The sequence below is a fragment of the Notolepis coatsorum genome, assembly GCF_963971535.1.
Source record: "Notolepis coatsorum genome assembly, chromosome: 9".
In the NCBI taxonomy this organism is placed as follows: Eukaryota; Metazoa; Chordata; class Actinopteri; order Aulopiformes; family Paralepididae; genus Notolepis; species Notolepis coatsorum.
The window spans coordinates 66179239-66195687 of record NC_140173.1 but is presented as its reverse complement, the minus strand read 5'-3'; the positions used below and the strand labels follow the sequence as shown (position 1 = coordinate 66195687).

Sequence of the window (16449 nt, the reverse complement as noted above, 5' to 3'; positions counted from 1 at the left end):
AAAGTACCCGGTTCCAGGTATTTTGGCAATGGAAAACCGAAAATGCAGAGTAGAGTAGAGTAGAGCCAGAGACAGCCCTCATTGCGGTCACAGAGGCACTTCACTTAGCAAAAGCGAAAGGCCTCTCCTCTGTCCTGATTCTCCTAGATCTATCTGCAGCCTTCGACACAGTCAACCACCAGATCCTCCTTGCGGCCCTCGCAGGAATGGGAGTGGCTGGCTCTGCGCTGACATGGCTGTCATCATACCTCAATGACCGCTCCTACCAAGTGTCATGGAGAGGGACCCTGTCGGCCACCCGCCCCCTGCGGACGGGTGTCCCCCAGGGCTCGGTTTTAGGACCCCTTCTCTTCTCCCTCTACACTAAATCACTGGGTAACATTATCACGTCTCATGGCTTCTCCTACCATTGTTATGCCGACGATACTCAACTCTTCCTCTCCTTCCCTCCCTCAGATATCCACGTCTCTGAGCGGATCTCGGCCTGTCTGTCCGACATCTCCGCCTGGATGACGACCAACCACCTCAAACTGAACCTAAGCAAAACAGAATTGCTCCACCTGCCGGCCAAATCCTCCCCCCTAACCGACCTTTCAATCACAGTCGAGAATGCAGCTGTGACTGCGTCCCCGACCACCAAGAACCTTGGTGTTGTCCTCGACGACCAGTTGAACTTCTCTGCTCACATCGCAGCGACGACCAGAACCTGCCGATTCCTCCTGAGCAACGTCAGAAGGATCCGCCCCCTTCCTGACAAAAGAAGCCACCCAACTCCTCGTCCAATCAACAGTCATCTCCCGCCTCGACTACTGCAACGCACTGCTCGCTGGCCTCCCGGCCACTGCCACTAAGCCTCTTCAACTCATTCAGAACGCAGCGGCCCGCCTGATCTCAAACCTACCGAAGTCGGCCCATGTCACCCCACTTCTTAGGGACCTGCACTGGCTCCCCATTGCTGCACGAATCCGCTTCAAGGCCCTCAACCTAGCATACCGTGCGGCAAAGGGAACCGCTCCCGCCTACCTCCGGTCAATGGTCTCTAACTACACACCCTCAAGACCCCTACGCTCTGCATCTTCTGGCCGCCTCAGACCTACTCCTATCCAAGCTCCGGGAGGGTCATCAAAGAGAAGTCGCCTATTCTCAGTCCTTGCCCCACAATGGTGGACTACCCACCCCAGTTAGGACAGCCGAATCACGTCCAATATTTCGCCGTCGACTAAAGACTCACTTCTTCAACCATTATCTGAAAAAAAAAAAAAAAAAAAAAAAATCTAACCCTAACTAACCGTACTGTCATGCACTTGTCCTAATAAACTAACCTACACTGTAGCACTCAACACTTTGATGAACATTGTTGCTCAGCTGATAGAGTTGTGCCCTTCCTGATGGCTTGTCGTACAGAACTTGTAAGTCGCTTTGGATAAAAGCGTCAGCTAAATGACTAAATGTAAATGTAGAGTCGAGTAGGTACCATGCAGTGGAAAAGGGGCAATTGAGTTCTGTGTTTGAGGCACTGAGAGACTGAGCGGCACTCGGAGTCAGTCTGTTCGCTGATTGTGCAGAATGCAAACCGCTGGGTAAATTAAACTGCTGTGATGATGTGTCATTATCTTCAATAGATTTATTCTAAATAGGCCTTTTAGATTTCCAACGGCAGTAGATTAATCCCCCCCGCTGACATAACCGATGTTGTAATAAGTCACGGGTAAATTAATTCACTGAAATATGAGTCATTATTAAATGGCGTTTTAACATTCGCCGAAATGCTTTAATAGCGCTCGTCAGAGGTCCGTTATTACTCGGGGAGCGGGGAGCAATCAAGCATTTAGATCGCAGTCATGAAAGCTGCTCAGCATATGCACAGCTGCACTCAGTCATCAGTGCAATCAGTCCACACACCTGCCGGCTGCCGGCGATAATAATAACTTTGGGTTGACAGCGGACGGAGCCACAGAACAACTGCGTCTGCATTTGACCTCGTCTTGTCGATGGTGTAAAATGAATTAGGTATATTGTTAGTAAGTTAGCCATGTAATAAGCGGGATAATGTATAGCTATACTAAGTAAGGGATAATGTATAGCTACGAGGTCATTGTCGCAAAATAATTGACCTTCACTGACGTTTAAAACACCTCGCCGAGGCGGCTCGGTATTTTAAACTCTGTGTCGGATTATTATACATTATCCCTTACTTATTTTCATTCGATTTATTGTAACAAGACATTTGGATTTCCAACAGCAGTAGATTAATACCCTCCTCCCCTGAAGTCACTGGCTGAGCCTGCGAAGCTTCTGAGCCTAGTCCTTCAGTCCGGCTGAAGCTGAGCCTGCCAAGCTTACTCTCATTTCCATTAGTCAGCTCGTGTTTAAAACTCTACACACAGCCCGCAGGAGGATACTTTTGCATTGGAAAGCAGAACCTCCCCCATCATCCAGATTATGGCTAAATGATGTAATGTCATTCCTAAAACTGGAAAAAAATTTATTTACAATTCGAGGATCCGCTGATAAATTCTACACACATTGGTAACCATTAATCTCATATATAGATCAAATAGATCCATTACCTCCTGACTGAAGTTATGTCGAGTGCCATGTGGGGGAGGGGAAATTATCGCTGAGTAGGCTTACCTGTTGTTGGGGACAGTTGTTGTGTATTTATTTAATCTCCCACCTCACGTATTTAGGGTCATACGACCTGGCTTGTGCATCGGACCTAGAATTGCACTTATGTTTCATTATATCCATACCGAATAGACTTATCCTTTAAGAGTACCACATGCTGTTAACATTTTCGCGGCCACTGGGATGAGTCTAATTAATCTCAAGAGGACCGTGAAATGTAAACAGACGTGGGGCTGTTTGTAGACCATAAACCGTCCCTTCAAAATGGCTTAAAGAAAAAAAAATGTCATCAATACGTTCTCATTTTATAGCGCCGTGAATATAAGCATTATACCGGATTTGGTCTAGTATATTTCCTGGAAGTCGAGATAATGGGCTAATAGCTAATAACGTTAAATCCAATGGCATTTCGGTTATAGATACGCTCCAGTTAAAAGTCAAACTGCATATGATCGGCACGATCCTCACGCATGTATGCATGAAAGGGGGGGGGGGGGGCGGGGGACGTTGTTTCTGATTATCGATTACCAATAACCGCGTTAGCCTCATTAGCCTCATAGGCCGAACGCCTGGATGGCTATCAAAACAAGGCCCAATCGGGATGTACTTTACATGAAAAAGATCTTACCGTGGTCCGGTGAGATCCCCCCGAGCATTTCCCCGTTATCGATTGCCATCTGGTAGATCGATATGTCCATTGGCTGATGATAAATCCCCTTATTGCATGGTGAAATCTGCGATGCAAAACGTAATCCAAGCTACATGCTGCACATCTAGAATCCTGCTAACTGAAATCTCCATTGAAAGTATAAAAAAAATACTGATCCGTTCAGCCACAGGGCACACTGCATTATCGCGATAGCGCCCCTAAGAGGATCTGGCCGGTATTGCACCTTCTCGAATTCATAGAGTAGGGTAAATCTGCAGTGCCGCTCGGCGACCTTGAATAGGTTATTAATATGGAATAAAAGCAATAACAACTTGCCACAGATTTATCCGTGCTTCTGTCCACAACGGGTGGAATCGAAACACGGATAAATACGTTGTTCGTCCCCATTGTGTTAAAGTAGATTCTAATCTCGCATTTTGTATTTGTCTTTTTTATTTTGTATGTATTTATTAGTGCTGTCAAACGATTAAAATATTTAACTCGATTAATCGCATGATTGTCCATAGTTAACTCGCGATTAATCGCAAATTAATCGCATTTTTTTTTAATTTTTTTTTTACCTTAAACAGATCTTTTTCAAGTTCCAAGTTTTAATGCTCTTATCAACATGCGAGTCAACAAATGCTTGCTTTGTGCAGCCATTTAACACAAAAGGATGACCCTCATGCATTGCAAATTTGCATCAAATTCAAAACAGAGTGATGCACAAAATAACTTAAAAGAAAATAATAATTTAAAACAATGAATAAAGTGTGCATGAAATAATAGGGGAAAGAAAACGTTAGGAAGTTGTTACATTCACACACACAAGGGCTGATTAATCACACACCCCCCTCTCTCCCTCACACACACACTCTTCCAGCTCTTTTTCTCTTTTGCCCCTTCCTCATCTCTCTCACCCCCCTCTCTCTCTATATCTCACACACACACACACACACACACACACACACACACACACACACACACACACACACACACACACACACACACACACTTCAGAAACAAACATAGTATCAATGAGAGCATCAATAATACACCTGAGTGAAGTCTAGTAAAAAAAAAAAAAAAAAGATTCTTTAGTTAATCTTGAGTTAAAAAAATTTGTGGCATTAATAGAATCGGGAGTTAACGCGATATTAACGCGATATATTTGACAGCCTTAGTATTTATTTACTTTTGTATTGTCTTTTTATTTTTCTGGGTGGGAGGGAGGGATATTCAGTAAGAAAAAACAAAGGACATATGACATCTGTATGCAATATATAAATGTGAATGTAATCTTTGAATAAAAAACTGTTTAAAAAAATAAATAAAAATAAATAAAAATCTACACACACAGGAAGTAATCCAAATGTTGTTACCTGGCACCTTTGGGCGGTGATTGATTAAAACACGAGACGAGCTCGTTCTGACTTATCGATCAGCTCATTAACCGCCGTCATCACGATGGATCGTTATCAAGAAACAACACTGTAGGAGATAACTACGTCCTCTCAGGATGTCGTTGGACAAGCTCTGTGGGAGGAGGAGGTGTCTACTCATAGGGGAACAGTTCCTCTTCCTTTCTCACAGGGCTTTCCTTTCTTATAAATATTCACTGAAACGATCGATAGTTCATTCTTTCTCCTTCCCATCGGGGGAAGTGCACACAGGGAATTTAATTTAATTTAATTTCAATTTATTTTTTATTTTTTTATTGGTCTTTTTCCCCCTCCATTTTCCTCCGATTTTTCTCCCATCCCAATGTTAGTCGTATGCCAATTCCCAGTCCCTTCCTGGTCGCTGCGCACTTACCCCCCACAGTCAGATCATCTGGGAGAGTGGAGGCTACCACGTGCTTCCTCCGACACACGTCCAGCCAATCACCGCTTCTTTTCACCTGGCAGCGCGGATTCTCATTGAGAGGGCGTAGCGTGTGGGAGGACCACACTATCCCCCTCAAGTCCAATCCGCGCTTAGCAGGCGCCCCGACCGAACTGTAGGAGTCGCTGTTTACAACGACCCGGACCCACCCCGCCAGCTTCTCCCACCCTCTAATACAGCCAATTGTATTAGTGCAGACGGCCAGCCAAGCTGGTGACAACCCCGGAGCTGTGAGCTGGATTCGAACAGGCGAATCCAGCTCACAGCTCCGGGGCTGGTGACGAACGCAATCTCCGCTCGGCCACCTAACCGCCTAATTTCAAACCTTTTAATCTAAACATGAAAGGCGACCGAGGTTTCACGTCGAGTGTACATACAGAGTTAAGCAAGAAAAGGCATGTAAAATCACACAGCATATTAAATCAGACGGCAAATTAAATCATAACTATAAGACGAGTAAGGATAACAATCAATAATAATCTCTGCAACAGAGGGTAGAATCTCCAGCTTTAACCGTTTCGGGGCCAACCACGGACATGTCCGTGTTTCGGCGCCATGCTTAAAGGGCCAACCACGGACATGTCCGTGGCAAGGTTGTTTTGGCTTTTATTCCATTTTAATAACCTACTCAATGTCACAGAGCGGCACTGCAGATTTACCCCACTCTTCGAATTCTGAAAAGTGCATTACCGGCCAGATCCTCTTAGGGGCGCTGTCTCGATAATGCAGTGTTCCCTGTGGCGGAACTGTGCCTTATTTTTTTTTACTTTCAATGAAGTTTCCAGTTAGCTGGATTCTATATGTGTAGCCTGTAGCTTGGAATACCTTTTGCAATGCCGAATTCACTATGCAGTAAAGGAATATATCATCAGTCAATGGACATATAGATCTACCAGATGGCGATCGATAACTGGGAAATCCTCTTGGCGATCCAACCGGCCCACGGTAAGATCTTTTTCACGTAAATTACACGCTGATCAGGCCTTGCTTTGATAGCCAACCAGCCGATCAGCGAATGTGGCTACTGAGGCTAACGCAGTTATTGGTAATCAATAATCAGAAACAACGTCCCCCGCCCCCCCCCCCCCTTTCATGTATTCATGGTGGACCATGAATACCGACAATATGCATTTTGCATTTTAGCTTCAGCTTCTGTATCGATTTAATGTTATTAGCTTAGCGCCCTGTATCTCGCCTTCCAGGAAATATACTAGTCCAAATCCCATATAACGCTTATATTCACGAGGCTATAAAATGAGAACGTATTGATGAATTTTTTTTTTTATTTAAGCCATTTTGAAGGGACGGTTTATGGTCTCAATTGACAATGAGAATGGACAGATAGCAATACTATAAAGTATAGATTTAGCTCTACAAACAGCCTCAGCACAATGCAAGTCTGTTTTGAAATGCTGGCCGTTTAGCGTGAGATTAGACGGCCCCCAATAGCCCCGAATGTGTTGAGGACTGTTCATTCCATGAGAAATTCCATTCCATTATGAAAAATGCATAATGATTCAATGTTGATTGAAGCGCGAGAGGACAAGACAACGTCACCTGTTGGTTTCATCAACGGATCCTTTTTAAAAAGCAGTGTCTTATTGCATTTCTGCTTCGTCTACACATGAGGTGGAGATGGGAAGAGTGGAAGAGAGGTCACAGGTCACAGACCAGGAGTCAAACCGTAGCCTGTTGAGCTACCAGGACACCCCGGGTCATCGTCTCGCAGTGTCCGCTGTGCCGCCTAGACTCATTACATCAACATGTGATTATTGTATTCTATATGAGGGCTATTTTATTTGATTGATTTAGTGTACTGTAACAATTTCTATTGCATCATTTTACTCTGGCTATTCTATTTTACAATTTTATTGCACTGCACTTTTGCATTATTGTCTATTCCTTTATTATTGTCTATTTTAAAATGGCCATATAATCAAACCGTAAAGAAAGAGGCCCATTAACTCATTCCCTGCCAACAGCGATTTAATACGTGTTTGTCCGCCAATCGTTGAACGCCAACCACGTGTATATATACGTTCGTTGATCATTATTTCTTTTATTCGCTATTTCCAATCGTTATCCATCCAGGGAGCCTGTGTAACCATAGGGAATGAGTCTGAGATCGCAAAAGTCCAATACCGCCGCCTGGTGGTATGCGGCCGATGTTGCACTCCCTTTGTGTATGGGGCTGTGTGTCGATGAAATTCCTCCGGGCGGACTTTTCTAGTAACCTGGACCGAGGGCTTTACCTGATCGCATTGAATAGTTTTCGGGACCCCCGATTCATTATGCTGTGGTGGGTTATGTCGTGGCCCAAATGGACATACAATCTACCAGATGGCAATCAAATAATTGGAATATTCTTTTTGGAATCTCACGGGCCACAGGTAAGAGCAATTTAACGCAAATTTCAACTTGATTGTGCCTTGTTTTAATAGCCATCGCCCTGATCAGCGTTTGCTGTTGTACTAACGAATGCCGTTATTGACAATCAATTCATCAGAAACGACCCCCTCCCCTTTCATGCATTCATGATGGAACATAATATACCGATCATATGCATTTGAATTTTTTATTGTAGCGTGTATAGGGACGAAATGCCAATGAATTGAGTATAATATGCGTCACAGCTTATTACTAGCCTCCCAGGAATTACCATAAACCGCTCTAAAACCATACTTTTATTCACCATGGTATAAAAGGGAATGTATGGATGGAAAAATTATTCCTTTTTCACATCTTGAACGATAGATACTCGATGTCAAATGGGCCATAGTATTGCATCCATAGCTATAATATATATATATATATATATATATAGTTATAGCTTTGCAAACAAGGTGAGCGACTCCATTGGTTTTAATGCGTGGCAGCACATAGTCATATCCCGTTCCCAGCGCGGCGGTCAATGAGTTAAGATGTTAGATCCTAATATGAAAAACGATGTGATTTAATGCTCTACACCATATCTTGACCTAGTCTATTTATCTGCTATGTATTTCATGCTTGTTTTATACTTATACATTTTTTTTTATATTATCTTTTCCCCCTTCTTTTTCCGTTTTTCTCCCATCCCAATGTTAGTCGTTATGCCAATTCCCACTCCCCTTCCTGGTCGTTGCGCACTCTACCCCCTACCGTCGGTCCGGGAGGGCGGAGACTATCACATGCTTCCTTCGACACATGTGTACCCAGCCCACCGCTTCTTTTCACCTGGCAGCGCGGACTCACTGGGAGAGTGTAACGTGTGGAAGGTCACACTACCTCTCCCAGATCCTTCCCTTGCTGTGCAGGCGCCCCGACCGAACTGTAGGAGTCGCTGTTTACAACGACCAGGACCCACCCACGCCGGCTTCCCACCTGCTAACACTGCCAATTGTGTTAGTATGGACGGTTGGCCAAGCCGGAGGCACCACAGCCGGATTCGATCCCACTGGCTCTGTGGTGGTAGACAGACGCTTAGTCCGCTGTGCTACCCGGCCGTTTTATACTTATTTTATGTTTGCACTTTATGCATTGATCTGACAATTTTGTGCTCATTTTATGCCAGCACTTTGAGCTGCAATTCTTGTATGAAACGTGCTATACAAATAATGTTCATTATCCTCTCATCCCCCTCATCAGGGTCCATGTGTCTGGACTGAACAAAGGAGGCATGGACACGTTTGTGGACAACCTGCCTGGCTTCCCCGACAACATCCGTCCCAGCTCCACAGGTGGGTACTGGGTGGCCATGTCTGCCATCCGGCCCAACCCAGGCTTCTCCATGCTGGACTTCCTGGCTCAGAGGCCCTGGATCAAGAAGCTCATCTTCAAGGTAGGCCAAACTAATTAATCGACCATGTTATTAAAAACATTTTAAGGTAATATTAAATGCCAAATCCTGCTAAACCTGAAATGTTATTGTTTCTTTTTATTGCTGTAAAAGCTTTGTTTACGTATGAATAGTTTGTAATTGTGATGAGTTACAAATATTCCAAACAGACGAACATATCTGAATACACCCCTAGTTTAGATGGTCAAACAAATGATTACATTAGATTAGATTACATTCAAATGTATTGTCATCATGCAGCAAAGAAGCAACGGAAATAAGTTTGGCATCTAACCAGAGTGCAAATGTAACAGTAAAGAGCAATAGTAATATGCAATGTACAGGTGATTAAACTGGGTATAAAATATAGAAATGAGTACTACAGAGTAATAGTGCTAATCAGATGTTTGTACAGAGTTGTAGTATTAATATGTACAGTGATTATATTTATTTATTTATTATAGGTATAAAGACACTATGGTAGTAAGGCATACTGTCCAGCAGTGTAACTAGTAAGAGTAGGTAAGGGATATATACGGGGTAAGGGATATAGATATAGTATAGATACAGATATGCAAAAAAGATTATATGCAGGTATGTATAGACAGATGTGGATAGATATATATACAGCAAGAATAAATATATACTGTATATGGTATATACAGCATTATTGTACATGCTATTATACAGAGTTATATGGGTTATATGCAGGTGTATAAGTAGGTATATAGAAGGATTATATGCATGTATGTTATGTACACACAGGTACTGTATCTACAGCATATGTTGGAGTGGGTCTTTAAAAAGAGACTGGCATTTTGCAAACGTATCTTTTTTTAATGTCCCTGTTCCTCTGTCTCCTCTTGCTCCATTCCTCCATCCCTCCTTCCTCCATCACTCGCTCCATCCATCCATCCTCCCTTCCTCACTCCTTCCTCCATCATGCATTCCATCCCTCCCTGGTCTCCTCACGTTCCTCCCTCCCTCACCCCCCCCCCCCCCCCCCCCACTCCGCCCTCAGCTCTTCAGCCAGAGCGTGCTGATGAAGTTCATGCCTCGCTACAGCCTGGTGGTGGAGCTGCACGAGGGGGGCCTCTGCACGCGCAGCTTCCACGACCCGCACGGCCTGGTGGCCTCCTACGTCAGCGAGGCCCACGAGTACGACGGCCACCTGTACCTGGGAAGCTTCCGCTCCTCCTTCCTCTGCAGGCTGGACCTCAGCAAGGTGTGAGGGGCCAGAGGAACCTGTAGAGGGACACATGCACACACAGACACAGACGCCGACACAGACACATATATATATACACACACACACACACACACACACACACACACACACACACACACACACGGATGCACATAAACACATATATATATATATATATATATATATATATATATATATATATATACAGATGCACAAATACACACACACATATACACACATACAGTCATACACACATCACACATACACACACACACACACACACATGCACAGGACTGCTCTGCCAACTTGAAGAGTGACGTTATCAGCGACCAGAGGAGGCTGATTGGAGTGAGGCTGGTTGTGCTGCTTGCTGCTCATGTCCACAGGTCTCCATCACGGCAGGGTGCATGGATCACTGTTCTGAGGCTACAGATGGGCAATACTGCCTTCAGTAGGGATCAGGAATTGGCAACATTTGATCAAATCAATTGACCATAATCACACGGCGGCCATTTTGCTCTTATGTCACGCTCCTAAAGGAACGGTCAATGGGATCACAGTTTTTTTTTTTTTTTTGAACCTTTTCTCAGAATCCTGTCACTCTAACTTCACTCTTTTAGAACTCTAACTCTACTGACCCGTAGCCACGGTTACGTCTTTTAGAACTCTAACTTTACTGACCCGTAGCCACGGTTACGTCTTTTAGAACTCTAACTTTACTGACCCGTAGTGACCGTTACGTCTTTTAAAATGTCCAGTTCTCAAACTTCTGTCTCTGAGCCCGTACAGCTGAAAGGGATTAAAGGAACGCAATGTTGTATTTTGTAGAGGATCAAACTCAGGACGTCCAGCCTCCCTGAGCTATGATGTCACTATTGAGCAGAGAGGGAGTGAGGATAGCGGACCAACCCAGGGTCATTACGGTACCGTGACAACATGATAATTACAGGCAGATTGCCCATCAGTATCGCCTCAAAAGATGTTGACCATGTATGTTCACCTTAAGGCAGTCTGCACTACTGAGACACATATTGTCACATTCTTAAAATCATGGCTTAGGTCATATTTTCATTCAGTTGAGAAAAATGGAAGAGACTGAACCAAATATAGAATATATGATATTTATTAATCATTTCACAAATGGGTAGGAACAGCATGAACTTTTCAATTAAGGATGTAGGCAATTTTACCAGAGGTGGCCAGGGTCATGAAGAGATGACTAAAAAAGTGACTAAAGTGCGTCTGGGTAGCACAGTGGACTAAGCACTCGCCTACCACTGCAGAGACTCTGGGGTCGAATCCAGCTGTCAGCGGTACCTCCGGCTTGGTCAGTCATCCCTACTAACGCAATTGGCAGTGTTAGCGGGTGGGAAGCGGGTGGGGTATGTGTCCTGGTCATTGTAAACTGCGACTCCTACTGGTCGGTCGGGGCGCCTGTTCAGCAGGGAGGGGATCTGTGGGAAATAGCGTGAACCTCTGCATGCGTTACGTTCCCCCAGTGAAACTCCTCGCTGTCAGGTGAAAAGAAGCAGCTGGCAACTCCATGTATCGGAGGAGGCATGTGGTAGTTCTACACCCTCCCCAGGCCGACAGTGGGGCAATGCGCGCAACGACCAGGAAGGGAATTGGCATAACGACTGAGATGGGTGAAAAATACAGAAACCCCAAAAATAAATAGAATAAAGAAAATTACTTAAGCTGTTATTTTAAGATGGTAAAGGGTTCACCAGGATGTACGTCCATCCTAAATGTTTCGCCATCAACGCGTGTTAGTTTATCCAAGAGTTGAAATGCCCATAATAATAGGTTTTTGACATCTGGGACCTCAGTAGTTTGCCCAGCAATCCCTGTGTTGTGAGGTGCATCGTTTGTCAGACGTATGTTTTTGGGTTGTTGATAATGTAGTGCCAAATGTATGTATGTATGCTTGTCTTTTTATCATGTGAATCGTTTTTCTTTTGTTTGTTTTTTATTATTTGCACTTTGAATCACATGGTTTTGCACTGAGTTGCCTCTCACCCCTGTCTGTTAATCAAAAGCTTTCATATGAGTTGAAATATGGAGATGTGGAAATCATTTAATCAGGGTTATTCTTGGTGGCGCATATTACTCTAAAGGGGACATATTATGTACTTTTTCAACAATTGTGTACGACTTCCTTGAACCTGTGGAACTTTCTTTTTGCAAAGAAATTTGTTTAAATAATTGTATTTTTTATGTTTACACCTCCTCTTTCACCCTCACATTTAACACACCGTTCTTGGTGAGTGTAGAACACACCAAATATTTACTAATGAATTATTTCTTTCCCTGCCTGGTTACCCCACACCCAATAGTATAAAACCATTACAAACTAGGAAGTAGGTTAGGTGTTTCCATTCTCCTATGACATCACAAACTGCAATAGTTCTCAACAGCTTCTTTAGGCTTGTTTAATCTCAAGACGTTCAATCCTAAACCAGAGTATCTGTAATTCTTCTCCTCGGCACATAAATAACACATCGGATCAGATCCATACAGAGACTAAATAACATATCAGATCAGATCCATAGAGACTAGTCAAAGCCCCTTTTCCACAATGTGTCCCCTTTGAACTGTTTTTTTTATTATGTGTATATTTAGAAACCCTTGTTTGTTCTAAATGTGATTGGAAATCATAATTGTGTGAATACCACCCCCCCCCTCATTTGCATATTGACGTTATTTGCTTGCTTATAAACCACTGAAGTCTTTGCTGTCAGGAGCTGTCAGCCTGCAGCCCTGCTGTCCACTCACAAGCTTCCTTTGAATAAAAATAGCTCTGTTTTAAGACCCGCCTCGCATCCAGCTTCTGTTTCAAGACCCGCCTCGGAGCATGGAGCTGGCAGATGGGAAGCGCACCTACGGGTTGGCGCAAGAGAGAGGAGACGCACAGGTATGCCTCACAGACAGTGAGGGGCGCCGGCGTACAGTGACGTTAAAGAACGCTCTCTACGCACCATCGTTCCCAGAAGGACTATTCTCTGTAATAGCTGCTACTGTGAACGGTGCCAAAGTGTTCTTCAATGAAGGTAAAAATGTTCTTGTAGAGCCCAACGGTACGCGATTTAACCTAGAGGTGTACCAGAGAATGTATTATCTGCAAACAGTGTAATGATGATAATGATATGTGTAACGTGACTGTCAGTCACGATATTCAAGGTGAAAAGCGTAGACCTGACAGAATGTGTAGTGTGCATAAAGGGGAAGAGAAACAGAAATCCCACAGAAAAAGTAAAGGTACCACTTGCGCTAGTTAACACCGGTCCAGTAAGAAACAAGTCCATAGGAGGCTTTAGATATGTACAGTCTTTTACAGATGTGTGCACAGGGGCAGTGTTTGTTTACTTTCTCAAAGCAAAGAGTGACACACTCCAGGCCACGGAGAAATTCCTGGCAGACATAGCCCCTTATGGTAACGTAAGATGCTTGAGGTCCAACAACGGAGCCGAGTTCACAAACAGAGTTCCAATCACTGTTGAGAAGGAACAAGATAAGACACGAGACGTCATGTCCATATTCCCCACACCAGAACGGAGTGGCAGAGAGGGAATGGAATGGCTAGGTGTAAGCTAGTAGACAGTAACTTACCTAAGAGTCTATGGCATTATGCGGTGCAAGAAGCCGCTTACACCAGAAACAGGTGCTTTAATAAGCACACGGGCACCACCCCGTATACAGCACTGACAGGAAAGAAGTGTAATCTAGCTAGAATGCACAAATTTGGATCAGTGTGTTATGCTTACCTGCAGGACAGAGGAAAGCTCGAGTCCAGATGTGAAAAAGGACTCTTTGTAGGGCACGACAAGGGAAGCCCCGCTTTCCTAGTTTATTATCCCGGTAAAGGGGAAGTGCAGAAACACAGGCTAGTCAGGTTTGTCACAAAGACAACATGTGAGAGTGAGACACAGACAGAGGAGCCAGAGCTGGACTCCAGAGTAAGGTGTGAAGAAACAGACACCTCAGCCCAGTGTACTTAGCACGGTCGTGCAGACAGACAGTCAGCAACCCCCAGAGGGCGATGACGAGGAGCACCTGAGGGTGACGTCACGTGCCCCAAGCAGTGGGAGGTATCCCTCAAGGGAACACAAACCCCCAAAGTATCTGACAGACTATGCCCGGAGAGGAAGTGACGAGGATGACTTACCACCATTGATTACTGCTACAGGGTAGTCAGTGGGGTACCTCAGACCTTTAAAGAGGCCATAGTGTCCCCTGAATCAAGTAAATGGGAGAGAGCAATGGATGAGGAGATGAGGTCCTTAGAGGACAACCACACCTTTACTCTAACCAAGTTACCAGAGGGCAGACAGACAGTGGGAGGGAAATGGGTGTACTCAATCAATGAGGGTATTGAAGGCCACGACAAGTAGAGCTGCCGCGATTACCGCATTACCGCGGTATCGCTGTTACATCACGGCCACCGCAGAGTAGGCTGAATACCGCGTCACCGCTGTTTTTTATAATAATAATAATAAATTACCCTCCTCTCGTTGGGCTTGCGGCTCTGCAGATATACCATACTCCTCTATCGAGGTTCCAAGCGACCCTATTGGGTACCAGAAAAGTCACGTGAAACATTGCAGACCACTGATTGGTCAGAAGAGAGACGCGTCACACGTTGTAGCGTCATGCAGTGTGTTACCACCAATCGGCAAGCGCGTATTAGTTTTTTACGTCCTGAATGTCAGCTCATCACAACACGGCTAATAACGTTAGCTTTAACTCCGCCGGAGTGGACTACCATCGCTCCTCAGGAGTACTAAACGAGACATAATGATTTTACTGTCTGCAACGAATGTTATAATAAAAGCCCTTCGTTCTATACACTTGTCTGATTGAAAACTTTATTAACAGACCGCAGAATGGGACAACTCAGCACGCTCTGAGCAAAGAAAGGAACTGAGATATGAATAGAGTATTGCTTGCCTTGCTATGGTCCGGTAAATACGCTGATGTTATTGAACGTATAACTATATAATGTTAATGCCACAAAACGAATGCCTTTATTATAAAGTAGTAACTTTATAGTAATAATAATAAGAAAGGGTTAGGGGTAACCACCCCTGCCCGCGACACCGAGTGAACTGCGCACGACCAGAGGGGAAACTTCGAATCCGTGTTTCACTTTCAATAACTAATGCGTGCTTGCCGAATCCCAAACAATATTCATGCTGCAAAGTCATCCTCTAAAGATAGACATTTAGACTAGAGGCAGGCTATATGCTATAAAGAGTAGACTACTACTAAAAAAAAAAATGCATTCAAACTTTTTTTTTTTTTTGTGTGTGCGTGCAGTAATAACCGCGGCGGTAGGAAATATTTTGCAAATTTGTGCGGTAAGGAAAACATCAATACCGCGGCAGCTCTAACGACAAGTACAAAGCGAGATTTGTAGCTAAAGGTTACAGTCAGAGGGAGGGGATAGACTACGGTGAAACATTCTCCCCCACAGCCAATCTGACCAGTGTAAGGGTAGTGATGCAGAAAGCAGCTGAGGACAATTTGATTTGACATCAGATGGATGTGAAGACAGCCTATCTGCACGCACCCATAGATAGGGAGATATATTATATGGAACAACCTGAAGGTTACGAAAAGAAAGGAGAGAAGCTAGTGTGTAAGCTAGAAAAATCCATTTACGGCCTGAAACAGTCTGGGCGAAATTGGAACGAGATGCTTCATACATGTCTCATTGAAGATCGCTTCCTACAGAACCCAGTAGACCCCTGTGTTTACTCAAGGGAGTCAAAAGAGTCAGGAAAGGTGATCATCGTCATTTGGGTGGATGATTTGGTCATCGCAGCAGACAACACTAGAAACCTAGAACAGGTGAAAGGTATGCTCTCCACCAGATTCAAAATGAAAGACCTTGGAAGGTTAAAGCATTTTCTAGGCATGGACTTTGAACAGTCTGCCAATTGTGTAAAAATATCCCAGAAGAGATATGTGGAAAAGATCCTGAAACGTTTTGACATGCAAGAATGTAGATCAAGGGAAACACCATGTGATCAAAAATTAGACTACCAGGAGGATGCTCAGAAACTGACGGATGTAAACATTTACAGAGAAGCTGTGGGTAGCCTCATTTATTTGACAACATGTACTCGCCCTGACCTATGTTTTGTAGTGAGCAAATTGTCACAGCATTTTGCTGACCCCACAGAGGACCACTGGATTACAGCAAAACATGTTTTTCGTTATCTCAAAGGTACAGCAGATAAACAGCTGTGTTTCAGAAAGAGC

General features: G+C 44.1%; 1 protein-coding gene across 2 annotated transcripts in view; it reads left to right on the top strand.

Moving 5' to 3' along the window:
• Positions 1-12994, top strand: part of apmap (adipocyte plasma membrane associated protein) — a 74658-nt gene extending 61664 nt beyond the window's left edge. For both annotated transcript variants that reach the window (XM_084322135.1, XM_084322134.1), the window contains exons 8-9: positions 8789-8981; positions 10000-12994. In XM_084322135.1, the coding sequence (XP_084178261.1) occupies positions 8789-8981; positions 10000-10209 (403 nt within the window). In that variant the 3' untranslated portion in view covers positions 10210-12994. The remainder of the gene's footprint in view (positions 1-8788; positions 8982-9999) is intronic.
• The last annotated feature ends 3455 nt before the right edge of the window (positions 12995-16449 follow it).